The sequence below is a fragment of the Nicotiana sylvestris genome, chromosome 4, assembly GCF_000393655.2.
Source record: "Nicotiana sylvestris chromosome 4, ASM39365v2, whole genome shotgun sequence".
Taxonomy (NCBI): Eukaryota; Viridiplantae; Streptophyta; class Magnoliopsida; order Solanales; family Solanaceae; genus Nicotiana; species Nicotiana sylvestris.
The window spans coordinates 178,601,619-178,617,722 of record NC_091060.1 but is presented as its reverse complement, the minus strand read 5'-3'; the positions used below and the strand labels follow the sequence as shown (position 1 = coordinate 178,617,722).

At 39.3% G+C, this 16,104-nt stretch overlaps 3 protein-coding genes across 3 annotated transcripts; 2 read left to right on the top strand and 1 right to left on the bottom strand.

The window, feature by feature from the left end:
• The first annotated feature begins 222 nt into the window (after positions 1–222).
• LOC104227527 (uncharacterized) lies at positions 223–2,525 on the top strand. The gene is made up of 2 exons (XM_009779785.2): positions 223–1,531; positions 1,619–2,525. The coding sequence occupies exons 1-2, from the start codon at positions 330–332 to the stop codon at positions 2,205–2,207; spliced, it is 1,791 nt and encodes a 596-aa protein (XP_009778087.1). The 5' UTR covers positions 223–329; the 3' UTR covers positions 2,208–2,525.
• A 1,007-nt stretch (positions 2,526–3,532) lies between these two features.
• LOC104227528 (F-box protein SKIP23-like) lies at positions 3,533–5,927 on the top strand. The gene is made up of 2 exons (XM_009779786.2): positions 3,533–4,781; positions 5,595–5,927. Exon 1 carries the CDS (start codon positions 3,593–3,595, stop codon positions 4,775–4,777), a length of 1,185 nt encoding a protein of 394 aa, XP_009778088.1. The 5' UTR covers positions 3,533–3,592; the 3' UTR covers positions 4,778–4,781; positions 5,595–5,927.
• Positions 5,928–7,339: 1,412 nt separating this feature from the next.
• On the bottom strand, positions 7,340–9,104 carry LOC104227529 (uncharacterized). The gene is made up of 3 exons (XM_009779788.2): positions 8,873–9,104; positions 7,856–8,120; positions 7,340–7,745 (listed from the first exon to the last, which is right to left on the bottom strand). The coding sequence occupies exons 1-3, from the start codon at positions 9,012–9,014 to the stop codon at positions 7,523–7,525; spliced, it is 630 nt and encodes a 209-aa protein (XP_009778090.1). The 5' UTR covers positions 9,015–9,104; the 3' UTR covers positions 7,340–7,522.
• Positions 9,105–16,104: the final 7,000 nt, after the last annotated feature.

Below are 16,104 nucleotides of genomic sequence, written 5' to 3'. Positions count from 1 at the left end.
TACCTCAGGGTAGGGGTAAGGTCTGCGTACACACTACCCTCCCCAGACCCCACTAAGTGGGATTATACTGAGTTGTTGTTGTTGTATTACATTATTCGCAACTTTTTTTTTTGGTTACCAAAGCCTCCGAGGTACTATGACTCATTCACATGGTACAAGTAGGAGCAGCATAGCATTTCCATCCCTTGCCAGCGTGGCGCCGGGGCAGTTGATCCTAGGGTTTTATCAGGGTTTGATACAAGTTCCCATTTTCGATCAACAAACCGCTCTGTAATGGCCACCTCTATCATTCTCATAATTCACAATTCCCCCCAAAATTGACGTCAAACATGGAGAACAAAACCGCCCCTTTATCAACTATCGAAGAACCAGAACCCAAAAAGCAAAAAATGTCCACCACCACCTCCGACGACGAAGAAGCTGCAACCGCTGCCGTCGCCGGAGATGGTCCAGCACCTGAGAGGAAACCGAGATACAAGCGTCGAAAAATCGCAATATTCTTCGCGTACTGCGGCGTAGGTTATCAGGGTATGCAGAAGAATCCTGGAGCTAAAACAATCGAAGGCGATTTAGAAGAAGCACTATATCAAGCAGGTGGTGTGCCTGAGCATGACAAGTGTCAACCCCGAAGGTATGATTGGGCTCGTTCTGCTCGTACTGATAAGGGTGTCAGCGCCGTGGGTCAGGTCGTTTCGGGTCGGTTTTACGTCGACCCGCCTGGTTTTATTGATCGGCTTAACTCGATCCTCTCTCCTCAAATCCGGATCTTTGGGTTTAAACGGGTAACAAATGCGTTTAATGCTAAGAAGTTCTGTGACCGGCGTAGGTATGTGTATTTTGTTCCTGTTTTTGCTCTTGACCCATCCTCACATCGTGACAGAGAGACTGTATTAGCTAGTGTAGGATCTGGGAAAGAGCTTGTTAAGTGTTTGGAGTGTTCGGAAAGGGGTCGTAAAGTATTTGGAGTAATGGGTAAGCGCGTTTACGATCCGATAACTAAGTCAGTAATTGTTGTTGCTGAACCAGGCAATATGCCGAACAATGGAGATGCACAAGTAACTTTGCAAAATATAGAGAGTAATGTGAATGTTAATGCAAATGATGTGATCACTGAGTCAAATATGGTAATTGAAAATGGAGCTTCTTTAAGTGAGAAGGGTGAAGAAACGAAGGAGGAAGTTGAGAAAGGCGACGAAAATGCTAAAGCAATAGAAGAACAAGTAGAAGAGAGTGTGTTTTCCTATGGAGAGAAAGAGAAAGAAAGATTTAACAGAATTTTGAAGTACTACGAGGGAACTCACAATTTTCACAATTTCACAACGAGAACAAAAGCTGATGATCCTGCTGCCAAGCGATATATCATTTCATTTACTGCAAACACTATAGTGAACGTCGAAGGCATTGAATTTGTGAAGTGCGAGGTTGTGGGTCAGAGCTTTATGCTTCATCAAATCCGTAAAATGATTGGTCTTGCTGTTGCGATCATGAGAAACTGTGCTCCTGAATCCTTAATTCAAACTGCCTTCCGAAGGTACATGTTACTCTTAGTTAGTTATTCTCTTTTAAGTTGTGAATAGGTAAGCATGTTTTAATCTGGTACCATTTTGGATCAAATCAGGGATGTCAACATCAATGTTCCTATGGCGCCTGAGGTTGGATTGTATTTGGATGAATGCTTTTTCACCTCATATAACAGTAAGTGGAAGGACACTCATGAAGAAGTGTCTCTGAAAGCTTATACAGAGGCGGCAGAAGAATTTAAAATGAAGTATATCTATAGTCATATTGCATCGACGGAACACAAGGATGGAACAATGGCTCTATGGCTGCATTCCCTTAACTATCGTAATTACCCTGATTTGCGTGGTGTGGATAATGATAATTCTGCTGGTGCTAGTGATGGTTCAAAAGCCATTGAAGCTGTTGTTGAGGCTGGTATAGGTGCTGTCAAGAATGGTGAGAGCACCGATAATGTTAATTCTGCTGGTGCTGTTGATGATTCAAAAGCTGGTGAAGCTGTTGTTGAGGCTGGTTTAGGTGCTGTCAACGATGGTGAGAGCACCGATAATGTTAATATTGCTGGTGCTGGTGATGGTTCAGAAGTTGAAACTGTTATTGAGGTTGGTTTAAGTGCTGTCGACAATGGTGAGAGTGCCGATGCCAAAGATGCTGACTCAGGGGGTGATGCTGATTTAGTCACCTCATAGGCTATGCTCTGTCGAACAACTCTCGGTATCTATTGGCATGAATATCATGTAAACTTTTCCCTCTGTATTTCTATAATTTATGGTGTTCTATTCTTTGAAGGGAACTCCATATAGCAAAGACAGAGAAAGCTCTTGATCCTATTTATATGACATGTCAAATTTAGTCTTGAAACTTTGTTAATTTTGTTGAAGCGCTTCAAATGATGTTGAAGTGAAGCAGATGGTTTAACTGTTGTTGAAGTGAACAAACTGTAATTTGATAAATTACATGTTTTATTTAATTCTTACCAATCTAATAGTTTATAGTTAGTTCTTCTCTGTGCTAGTTTTATGGAGGCTTTGACCTACTCTCTATGCTGTATCAGCTAAGCATTTAAAGCTAAATTTTTACTGGTTATGGAAATATATTGAAGCCGCAAAGGTGGTGATTCCTAACAAGCCAATTTGCTAAGGCATCACTAGTAACACAACAACCGCCCAGTATAATCCCACAAGTGGGGTCTGGGGAGGGTAGTGTGTACGCAAACCTTACCCATACCTTAGGGGTAGAGAGGCTGTTTCCGATAAGGCATTACTAGTGATAGGAGTAAAGATTCTTTGGCTGCCAACTCGAAGTGACTCTGAATGCAAACTCTAGTATGTCGCACAACAAAAGTTAAGATTTGTGGTTGATGAGATTCAGTTGATTTGGTCTTGGCAAAATGCAGCTCTTAAATTTTTTCCATAGTTAAGCATATTTTTTTCACCAATTAGCTTATTTCACTTATAAATGATTAAAGTGTGATGCAATTTTCTTTGTAATGGATAAAACAAAGTCTTCTCTTTGACATTCTATGCGCACCAAAGGCAAATGGTTTGCTTATATCATTTCTCTTCCTTTTTTTTTTCTTCCCTTTTTTGTCCTTATCAAATAGGAGTAGTACTGTCTCCGGTCCAAAATAAGTGATTTTTTTGGATGTTTTCACACAGATTAAGAAATTTACCTTTTAGCATTAATTAGCAATGGAATTGACCATATTAACTTTTACTATCTCACATAAATACTCCTAACACATATTCCAACACTATTTACTCCAAGGACAATATAGGAAAAAATAATTAATTCATTCTTGAAATCTGGAAAAATCATTTATTTTGGACCATAAGAAAAAGGCCAAAAAATCACTTTTTTGGACCGGAGGAATAGTATTTAGATAATAATTCTCTGATTAAGTTGACATGGATTGCCGGCATTTTCGGGATTAGAATTAATAAGTCTTAAATCAGAATTGAGCTTACTTTTTTTTTTTTTTTTTCCCGGCATTTACTATCAAGTCTATAAGTGGGAAATTTGTATGGTCGCGGGAAAGAGCAGCTAAAATATCCTAGAGGCCATTCTCTGAGCCATGTCGGTTGACCATGACTGGTCGGAACTTCCACCGGAGCTTCTCGATACGATTGTGAATAAGCTAATTAACCTCCGCGATTACCTCAGTTTCCGAGCCGTTTGCTCCAACTGGCGATCCTCAACGCCGGCGACTCCCAAAAACTTACCTTGTCAATTCCCATGGTTAATGCTCCCAAAAAACCGGTCGAACCGGCGCGGTTTTTTCAACCTCCTTGATAACAAGCTCCACTTCCTCAACCTGCCCGAGGCTTCGAATCGCCGCCGACGTTGTGGCTCTTCTCATGGCTGGCTCATCATCGTCGACGAATCGCCGTCAATTTTCATAATTAATCCGCTTACGAAAGTAACTTTTAATCTTCCGCCGCTGTCTCAGCTTCCTAATGTGGTAAATTTCGATTTTTACAGCGTAGGTCGAGAATTTACCATCCAATCTCCCGACGGCGAGGTTTACACTCGTAATTTAAAAGAAATACGTGACTTGTTTATTAAAAAAGTTGTCCTTTCGCATAGTCCTTCACGTGATCCGAATTTTATTGCGGTAATGATCCTTAATGAAACAGGCGAGCTTGCTTACTGCAAAAATGGAGAAAATTCGTGGAAATTGATTGATGAAGCGCGGTTTTTTGCTGAGGATGTTATATATTTTGATGGATTATTTTATGCTGTTCATAAACTTGGATCGATTGCAGTTTGTGATGTTAGTGGTGATTTGCCTAAGGTTTCGTTTATTGAAACGCCTAGGCAAATTGGCGGTGATATACAGTATTTGGTTAAAACGGATGATGAACTTTTACTGGTAACTAGGTCTTTGGAGCTTGATACTGATGCTGCGTATCATCAGCTTGATGTTGTGTATAAGACGGTTGAATTTCGTGTGTTTAGGTTGGTTTTAGAAGGGCCGAGGTGGGAGAAGGTGGATAGTTTGGGTGAGAAGATGTTGTTTTTAGGAGAGAATTCTTCATTGGCGCTGTTGGCTTCTGATTATCCTGGATGTGAAGGAAATAGGATTTACTTTACGGATGATTATTGTGAGGCTAATTATGATGGTGTCAATGGGAATCATGATCTAGGGTATTACAATTTAGAGGACGGTAGGATTAAAGCATTATCATGCTATCCTCGCAATTCACATTCTATGCTTCGTTGGCCTCCTCCAATTTGGTTCACTCCGAATCCATGTTGATAATGTAAGTCTGCCTCTCTTTTACATTTTCTTGTGTACAAATTAGCTTAGATCTTTGGTTTCATGTAATATAAGTGTTGATAGGATTGTACTGTCCAACTTGAATTTCACCAAAAGCTAGTCTGATGCTATTGTAAGATATTTATAGTTATAGATGAAGCACAACTCAACCATTACAGTGGAAGTAGAGATTGTTCACTGCCGACTCTCTAAAACTTAGTTTGAGGTAATTATACCTGTAATACAACGGAAGTGCGATCCTATAGTGCCAATATAGGATTGTAGTCAGGAGAGATTTTAGGGTCTTGACATTGGGGAGCATTAATTATTTTCCTATGAAACCCCCCATTCTGACTATTTCGGGGCAATGAAATTGCTTCCTCTCGCCTAGATTATAAGCTTGTGTTGATGTTGTAAATATGCAACATATAAGGACTCTTCTGTTAAGATGAAGTAATGCCAAATGTAGTAGTCCTGTATTTACTCATCTATCTGAATGAAGTTAATTTCCACATGAAATGGACGGAGATTTGAGTTTCTCCACCATCTCCTGATGCTTCCTATGATAGATTCTTTTTGAATAGGCAATTCAAGTGCTTTCCAAAAATTTCTTCCACCAATTACTGGGTTAACTTAATGGGAAATTATGGTTTTTAGCTCTGCCATGACCATGTAATTTTGAGATTTGCATAAATGTATATGATTATTGTTTATTGCTAGTGAGAAAGGTTCTTTATGCATCTGTTCATCTGTCCCTATTTTGATTTCTCCTTGCAGTGTATACTACCTCTTGATTCATGCTATTATCTTGTTGCAGTGTATTTGGTAAATCCCCGGTAAGGGTTTGTGAATATGTCTCTGGCCAGAGTTCACTTTGATGGAATTACTTTGTATATGAGTTGCAAATAATCAAATTGTGGTGTGCTGTAAGTAAACCTGTACCTATATTATCTTGATGCAATCTGTGTGACCGCAACATTCCTCGTAATCAAATATCTCTGTACTGTAAATAAATCTGTACCAACATATTTATGCCAGCAGCTTTCCCATGTAATTGCCATCTTTCTGCATCTGTTATGTCTCTATGAATACCTTCACTTTTATTCTGAACAACTAATTAGCTGGACTGAAATATTTTGCACTTTTGGAATTATGGATCTGAATTAATATTTGTCGAAATTTTAGTAATTTTTACATAAATAAATATACTTTGTGTTGAGAATACTCTGTTGGTTGAACTCGTCACAAACATGCTACATCCGTCTCTAACTATCTCACCCTCCAATTCTATCCCTCATGTCTCATGGCATCCAAGCGAATGATGCCTTTTAGTGGGAGCTCTCTAACCTAACTTGCTAAGTTTCCAATGTTCAGTTTATGCGTAATCACTTCTGTCAAGTTCATATTTACAGAAATTTTTGTCAGACGTGCTGCTATTTGAAGAAAACACGGTACAACATATATGGGCAGCACAAGAGTCGCTAGAGGGAAAAATCGTCCGACTTTATTTGAAAACAACAACAACAACAACAACAACAACAACAACAACAACAACGATCCAGTATAATCCCACAAGTGGGGTCTGGGGAGGATAATATGTACGCAGACCTTACCCCTACCCCGAAGGGTAGAGAGGCTGTTTCCAGGAGACCCTCGGCTCAAAAAAGCAACAGGAGCCGATATATTAGTACCATAAAAATGCATAATAAAATAACAGCAATATAAGAGATATGAAATACAGAATACGAAATACGAAATAGATGGCTGGTATAGTAAAACTAGCAGGTAAAGCCCTGCATCAATAGACGACCAATGACATTCTTAGTCTAACTCCTAACTGGCTAGTCTCACTCTATTGTGCTGTAGAAATATTCACAACTTTCCCTAACCTACAACCTTAATGCTCGACCTCCATAATTCCCTGTCAAGGGCCATGTCCTCAGTAATCCTAAGTCGCGCCATGTCCTGTCTGATCACCTCTCCCCAATACTTCTTAGGTCGCCCTCTACCTCTCCGCGTGCCCACTACAGCCAGTCGCTCACACCTCCTCACCGGTGCATCAGTGCTCCTCCTCTGAATGTGCCCGAACCATCTGAGTCTTACTTCCCGCATCTTGTCCTCCATGGGGGCCACGCCCACCTTCTCTCGAATATCTTCATTCCTAATCTTATCCATCCTTGTATGCCCGCACATCCACCTCAACATCCTCATCTCTGCTACTTTCATCTTCTGGATGTGTGAGTTCTTTACCGGCCAACATTCAGTTCCATATAACATGGCAGGCCTAACCACTGCTCTATAAAACTTACCTTTTAGTAACGGTGGCACTTTCTTGTCACACAAGACTCCCGCTGAGTTGGTGGCACTTTATTGCTGTTCCTAGAGAAGAAATGAGGAAACAAAACTTCGTCCGTTTGGTAAGTGATGCGAAGAGTTGCTGAGTTGGTTGCGGATTGGAATATTAAATCTCTTGCTGTTATTAGCGATGAGAAAAATCTAATGCTGCTCATTTGGTCTTTAGTTTTACAGTCTAAACAAAACTAAAATTTGTAATGCCACAGATAATCACTAAGCAGCATTTTGAAATTAAATTTGGAACGCCACAGATACCAACTAAGCATTTTGCAGACATTCTATAAGTAATAACACTTGAAGATAAAACAAAGTGACCTAAGAGGCCGGCACACATATCAGTTCAGCCCATCTAAGACCACCTAAAACAGTTTTTCCCCTCTTTCTTTTTTACTAAGCAATACACCTCATTGAGTACATTGAAACTGCAGGTTCAGCAGTAGAATCAATATAAACCCTTGGATGATCTCCCTCCATTCCATAATCCGTCATCGGACGGTAGTCATCCAGCTCTTCTTCAAATTCATACACAAACTCTGGCATTTCTATCTCCTTTCTCTTTACGTGTTCCCACAGGAACTCTAACCTAGTTACATAATTCAGCTTCCAATAAATCCTGCAATCAAATTCCACCATAGAGTAAATTACATCCTGTACTATAATCTTTTAAAATACCAAAAAAAAGTACTTATTTGAAAGTTAAGTGTCGTAGGAAAAGTTAATTACCCTCCTGTGAAGATGAGACGGCCAAAAATGGCAAGAAAGAGTCGAGACTGTAGGCTTGGGTGAAGGAAATAAACAGCTTTCAGATGATCTTTCACGTTTTCCGGCATAGCATCACAGATTGATCGGAGAGCTGCTATTCCTGGGAAATTTTCACTTCTGTTAACTCCTGTATGTACGTACACTATTGAGAATTGTCTCTGCTCTAAACTTGGATAAATCTTCTCTTGTACATACTTGTTTACTGCCTCCACACTTACAATCCTTGCTGAAAATCATTGAATCAACCAGTAAAACAAAATATCATAATTAGGATACAGAAACAGGGAGAAGAAAAAAGTTGAACAACAAAAAAGTCCTAAACCTTAAAGGACAAGTCGATGCATGAAGCATCCGCATTCACGCAAGATCCGGAAAAGGGCCGCAGCCAAGGGGTGTGATGTATACAGCCTACCCTAATGCAAGGGTCAGTAGTTGGTTGATTCTACTGTTTGAACTTGTGACCTATAGGTTATATGGGAGATAATTTACCGTAACTCCAAGGCTCCCTCTCAAAAGAGGGAAACTTTGACACTGTAAAATTAATGTGTTGGCTTAGGCTTTAATTAAAAGGAGCCTTGTGACTTTTAAAATTAATATCTAGGCGTGGAGTTAGGGTTTTTCACTAAAAGGACTCAAAACAACACTTGAGAGCTCTTGAGTTGGGTCAAGGAGATTCAATATCTATTATATATTTTTAAAATATAATTTTGCTTTGTATATACAACATAACTTTTTGACGAAAAAGACTTAGATGAACCACTTATTCTTACGCCGCTATCTCCGCCCCAGTCTAGTCTAGACTAACAAGAAAAAAGATTAAAAAAACTGTAGCAATCTGTTCAAATATACTGATTTCTACTCTTCCTCTTATATAACTAAGACAACAAACTTAGTGAGAGATTGTTTCCGAAAGACCCTCAACTCGATCTTATATAACTAACGGAAGTAGAATTAAACTTGAAGAAAGAAAGAACTAACCAGGGAAAAGCTTGCCGATGATGCGAAGGATGGTGCAGCCACGTTTATCTTTACCTTGAATCTTGAAGATTTGGAGTTTGTCTATGAGTTTTTCTTGTTCTGGTTGGGAGATTGTCATCATCAAAGAAGATGGAGAATTCATGGTGTTCTTTTGCAGACCAGAGCTAAAGAGAGTTGATAATAAACTGTTTTTGTACTACGAGTTCCTTTTTAAAAAGAGAGTATGGGGCCTATGTAACATAATTGTGGTTTAAAGAAAAGACTTTGGGTAGTTGAAAATAGATTTCATTCGGGTTTGGGTCTTTTCTTACAAGTTTATACTGGAACAGGTAGAATTGGTAAATGTTTCGATTGAATCAAATAACGAGTCACAACTTTAATCAACAACAACAACAACCCAGTATAATCCCACAAGTGGGGTCTGGGGAGGGTAATATGTACGCAGACCTTACCCCTACCCCGAAGGGTAGAGAGGCTGTTTCCAGGAGACCCTCGGCTCAAAAAGCAACAGAAGCCGCTATATTAGTACCATATAAATGCATAATAAAATAACAGCAATACGATAGATATGAAATACAGAATACAAAATACGAAAAAGATGGCTGGTATAGTAAAACTAGCAAGTAAAGCCCTGCATCAATAGACAACCAATGACATTCTTAGTCTAACTCCTAACTGGCGAGTCACAACTTTAATCAGTCTAACATAATTCAATCTCCCTTCTCCTTTTTTTTTTTTAAATGTGGGATTATACTGGATGATTGTTGTAATATATTTTTTTAAAGAAGTTATTAGGTTAAACTTTTTCAAATTTAAATAATTCACAATTTTCAAATCTGATTTTGTGCATTTGAGTTCAGATTGCATTTTGACAGTTAAGTTATACCGTGTGATTCTTTCTAACCCCATTACCCCATAATTTGATGAGTCATTTTGAATTTCAATTCGTTGACTCAAGTCAATAAATAAGTTATAATTCAAATCATTTGAAAATAAACAAGCCAGTTACTATGCTATCTCATAAAATTAATCGAGATAATACACGCTGGACACGACAGTTATCAAAAGAGGTGAATTACTAAGAATTGAGTTGATTTTTGGGCAAAATATAAAATTGACTTGTCAGCAAAACTAATAGTCAAAAATATATATAAAATATACTCCCTCCGTTCCAATTTATGTGAACATGTTTGACTGGGCACGGAGTTTAAGAAAAAAATGAAGACTTTAGGAATTTGTGGTCCTAAACAAGTTCATTAAGGGTAAAATTGTAACTTTAAACTAAATTGTTACCAAATTTAGAAAGGGTTCATTCTTTTTGGAACGAACCAAAAAGAAAATAGATTCACATAAACTGGAACAGAGGGAGTATATATTATCGACTACTCCTATTATTTTTTGAAACAGTTAAAAATATACATTTTTCTTGATTTTGTCACAATTAGAAACAAGGGCAGGGAACGAGGGGGTGGTTGGTCTAATAATATGAGTGCATGGGGCCTTATCTGTTTTTGTGGTAGAGCCAAACAGATTGATGAGAGACTGAAGGTATATTCTAAGGCATCTTCCTTTTTCTGGGACTGAGGGAAGGGCAATATAGGTGAGTCTCCCTTAAATGGCTCACTATAATTGCCACGTTTCTCTCTGGATTTTGGATGATCTAAGAATAGATTAGTTGGATTTTTCCTATAATATTATGAATAGTATAATGATAGGAGCTGAAAAGATCCTGTGTTTCTGAATTCTGTCTCTTTGCCCATTCCTCTATAGCTTTGTAAATTTTAAGCATTGAATTTAAGTCGTAGACCGAAATAATCAGGTGTCATATGGAAACTAGTAAAATAAATTTTGAGCGACGATAAATTATACAACAAAGGAGAAATATATCAAAAGAGACATAAATATTTAACGTGGTTCGGTCAACTGACCTACGTTCACCGCGGAGATGAGCAATCCACTATATAAAAAGGGAGTACAAAATATCGAGAGAACAACCTCACGAAAAGACAAACACAAGTGACACACTAACACTTGTCCTGTAAAGTTCTCCCCCTAAATACGACTCTCAACCCCCATGTGGCTACATTGTGGTTGCTGGAGAAGGAATAATCCTCAATTTATAGAAGTCCAAACCTTTTCCTACAAGAAAAAATACTAGCCAAGTATAGGAGAATTATATTTCCTTCTACAAAAAGGAAAATCCAATTAAGGTAATTATATTGTCATTTCTTTCAACAAATAGAAAAATCAAATATGATAAGAAAATTATGGCAAAAATCTAACAAGTTTTTCTACAAATTTTAGCAAGTGGTTATGTATAATACTTGTTAGTTATCGGGCTGTGTTAGGTGTGTACCAAATTAAGCATGAGATACAAAAATAATATAAATAAATAAATAAATGGTTAAGTAACAAAAAGATCATATACGTGACATATATCATACATTCAGTGATTTTGCCACAAAGACCAATAGACTCACAAGTCGAATTATGATAATAGGCCGTCATGGGTAATTTTTTTCAAGAAGTAACCTTAGTAGCCGCTCTTTTCAATCGCTTAAGTGAAAACTAGCCATAAGGCGTATAATATATGTACAATTCATATATAAGATGTGTATAAATAGATATAGTCAGCGTATAATCAATGTATATCGATTAGAAAAAGAATAAATAGGAAATCCAACGGCTATTTGCGTAAACATCTCATAAAAGGGCCATATTCATCCGATATCTGGCACTTACTAGCCCAACTAATTCAAATTTCGGCTACGTAACGTTTATTAATAGGAAAGCACTTACTATTAGAAATTTCTCTATTACTAAAGTTCCTACCCGACATCTCTGATTAAGGATAGAGAGATTATATTTATCCCATCGACAGTGATATTACCGGTTCTGCTTAAAGGGAAAAGGGGGATTTGCATCTATGCCCGCTTTTTGGATCACGTTTTAACTTATACCCTCTTTGCAAAAAAAACTGCAAGCGTACCCACTTTTCGCGTAAACTTCAGGCATACGGGCCTGAAGTAGCAAAGACAATCACGCAAACTTCAGCATTCTAGTAGACGGGCCTGAAGTTGTTTGTAATTGCTGAACTTTAGCATGTTTTAGGTGAAGTTTTTGCCTGAAGTAGCAAAAATTACTAAACCAAGTGTTGGCTGAAGTTTTTGTTTGTAATTGCTGAACTTAAACATTCTACAAATTGAAGTTTTGTTCTCTATTTGCTGAATTTCAGCATGTTAGCTGAAGTTTTTGTTTGTAATTACTGAACTTAAGCATTCTACTAGCTGGAGTTTTGTTCTCTATTTGCTGAACTTCAGCATGTTTTAGCTGAAGTTTATTCTATATTTGCTTAACTTCAACATGTTTAACTCTTATCTAAACCTAAAGATCTCCCCAAATTTTCAGTGCTTGCAGATTGTTTGTCATGACCCGGGTTTCCCACCCTCGGGGGTCGTGATAGCGCATACTCGTAGAAGCTAGGCAAGCCGCGAAACATGGAAATTACTAACTCTTTCATTTTAATCCTTTTTAACATTCTGTATTAATAGGTAATCAACATTTAGATATTAACGATAAATGAAATCAAGCTGAAGACTTAATCTAATATAATAACCAAAACCACTACGACAATGACAACACACGTCTCTACCCGGGACCCGGTGTCACAATATCATGGACGGACTAAGATTACAACAACAAATGTCTGAAAGAAATACACTCTGTCTCGAAATCAAATGAAAACAGAGTACGTAATAAAGTAGAAGAGAACGCCGGGCCTGCGGACGCCTGCAGGACTACCCCGGGATCTCTGGCTGGACTAAAGGCAGGCTCCCCAAGTGCTACTGACCAAATGCTGCTCCGGAATCTGCACATAGTGCAGAGTGTAGCATCAGCACAACCGACCCCATGTGCTGGTAAGTGTCTAGCCAAACCTTGGCGAAGTAGTGACGAGGCTAGGACCAGACTACCAAATAAACCCGTGCAGTTCAAATATATACAACGGGAAAGAAATACAGAAATAAACAAGTAAAGACGGGAGGGGGAAACATGCCTTGGGGGAATAATAGGTAAAAACAGAATATTAAGATAATTATAAAGGAATCAAAATCCATACACTAACAAGAATAAAGAAAACAAAGCAGATTTCACTTTCTTTTCACATCTTGTGCAGGCGTGCAACCCGATTCCATTTCCTGTATCTCGTGGCAGCGTGCCACTCGCTCCCATTTCACTTGTCTTGTGGTAGGCGTACCACCCGCTCCCATTTTATTATATCTTGTGGTAGGCATACCACCCGCTCTCATTTTATTATATCTTGTGGTAGGCGTACCACCGGCTCCCATTTCATTATATTTTGTGGTAGGCGTACCACCCGCTCCCATTTACCAACCAACAACAATCACAAGGAGTCCCGGCAGGGGAAAAAGATCAACATAATAACTTTCCGGCAAGGGAACAATAATATTTCAACAACAACCTGACAAAGGAACAATGATATCTCAACAATATCTCGACAAGGGAACAATAATATCAAACAAACATCCCGGCAAAGGAACAATGATAATAATAACATGTGAGACATAATAAACCACAACAGAGTCATAAAAAAATATAACACAAGACTCACGGGCATGCTTGACACCAATGTATAGATACTCGTCACCATGACTATACGTCGTACTCCACAATTAACACGTAGCAAATAGACACAACTCCTAATCCCTCAAGCTAAGGGTAGACCAAACACTTATCTCGAACTTCCACGGCCAACTCAAGCCTCAAACACCGCTTTTCCTTTTGAATTCGGCTCCAAATCAATTGTATCTAGACATAATCGACTTAATAACATCAATAAATTCTAAACAATCCAATTCCAATGCTTAATTATAGCTTTCTCATCATTCTTCCCAAAAAGTAAAAAATTGACCTCGGGCCCGCTTGGTCAAAACACGAGGTTCAGACCAAAATCCGATCACCCATTCACCCACGAGTCCGAATATATGATTTGTTTTAAAATCCGACCCCAAAACGAGGTCAAATTCCCAAATAATAAAAAAGCTCTAACTCTACCCAAATCCCTAATTTTCTACCCTTAATATCATATTTTAGACCTAGAAATCTAGTGGGTGTTAATAAAAATGGAAGAAAACGAGCTTAGGATTATATACCTATGAAGCTATGGTGAAGTTTCTCTTCAACAATCGCCCAAGAGGTGTGGAGAAGATGAAGTTTATGAAAAATGGAGGAATTCCCGTAATACATTCTGTTTTTTGAACTTAAAAATAACTGGGCGAATTTGGTCTATGCGTTCACGATAGGCTCATCGCGTTCGCGATGATCTAGGCCAGAGAGACCTTTGCGTTCCCGGAAATGGGCTCGCGTTTGGGGAGCACTAACTCCTCAAGCCTTCGCGTAGGGTATAATACCCCTCTCCCTGCCCAGGCTCATAAGCCATCGCGTTCGCGATATCATGTCCGCGTTCGCGAAGGGAAGACCCCCAAAGCTTCGCGTTCGCGACCTGGGTCTCGCGTTCGCGTAGAAGGAAATTTCCTTTAGCATGAATAACCCATCGCGTTCGCAAGAGTCCTCCCGCGAACGCGAAGAAGAAAATACCAGAACACGAGAACTGAAAAACATGCAACTTTTTATGAGTTCAAAACCTTTCGAAACACATCCTAAACTCACCCGAGCCCTCGGGGCTCCAAACCAAACATACGTACTAACTCAAAAACACTATATGAACTTATCCGTACGATAAAATCGCCAAAATAACATCATAAGCGTCGAATTAAACATCAAGATCAATGAAATTTTTCAAAACTTCTTTAAACATCAAATTTGCAGTTAAGGTCCGAATCACGTCAAACGAATTCCGTTTCTTACCAAACTTCACAGAATTATCTTAAATCACATATAAGACCTGTACCGGGCACCGGAACCAAAATACGGGCCCGATACTAACATGTTCTAATCAAAATTCATTTCCAAATCCTTTAAACATTTTCAGAAAACAATTTTCTTTAAAAATTCATTTCTCGGGCTTGGGACTTCGGAATTCGATTTCGGGCATACGCCCAAGTCCCATATTTTCCTACGGATCCTCCGGGACCGTCAAATCACGGGTCCGGGTCCATTCACCCAAAACATTGATCGAAGTCAAATTAATTCATTTTATAGTCAAAATTTATCATTTTCACAGATTTTCGCATATAAGCTTTTCGGCTACGCGCCTGGACTGCGCACACAAATCGAGGTGATGCTAAAAGAGGTTTTTTTAAAGCCTCGGAATGCAAAATTTCATTTTAAAACAAGTGATGACCTAAAATGTCATCACATCCTCCACCTGTAAAACAACCGTTCGTCCTCGAACCGGCAGAAGAAGGAAGTATCTGAGTCGAGGAAAAGATGGGGATAACGGCTCCGCATATCGGACTCGGACTCCCAGGTCGATGCCTCAGGAGGCTGACCTCTCCACTGAACACAAACAGAAGAAAAACTCTTCAATCTCAATTGACGAACCTTCCGGTCTAGAATAGCTACTAGCTCCTCCTCATAAGACAAGTCCTTATCCAACTGGACAGTGCTGAAATCTAACACGTGGGATGGATCACCGTGATACTTTTGAAGTATGGACACATGAAACACTAGATGCACGACTGATAAGCTCGGAGGCAATGCAAGTCCATAAACCACCTCTCCCACTCGATCAAGAATCTCTAACGGGCCAATGAATCTAGGGCTAAGCTTGCCCTTTTACCCAAATCTCATCACGCCCTTCATAGGCGACACTCGAAGCAATACCCGCTCACCGATCATGAATGCCAAATCACGAACCTTGCAGTCGGCATAACTCTTTTGCCTGGACCGAGCTGTACGAAGCCTATCCTGAATAATCCTGACCTTGTCCAAGGCCTCCTAAACCAAATTTGTACCCAACAACCGAGCCTCTCCGGCCTCAAACCATCCAACCGACGACCGACACCGCCTACCATACGAAGCCTCATATGGAGCCATCTGAATACTCGACTAGTAGCTGTTGTTGTAGGCAAACTCTGCTAAAGGCAAAAACTGATCCCACGAGCCTCCAAAGTTAATGACACAAGCTCGGAGCATATCCTCCAAAATCTGAATGGTCCTCTCCGACTGCCCATCCATCTGAGGATGAAACGATATGCTCAAATCAACTCGCGTGACCAATTCTCGCTGAACTGCTCTCCAAAAATGTGAGG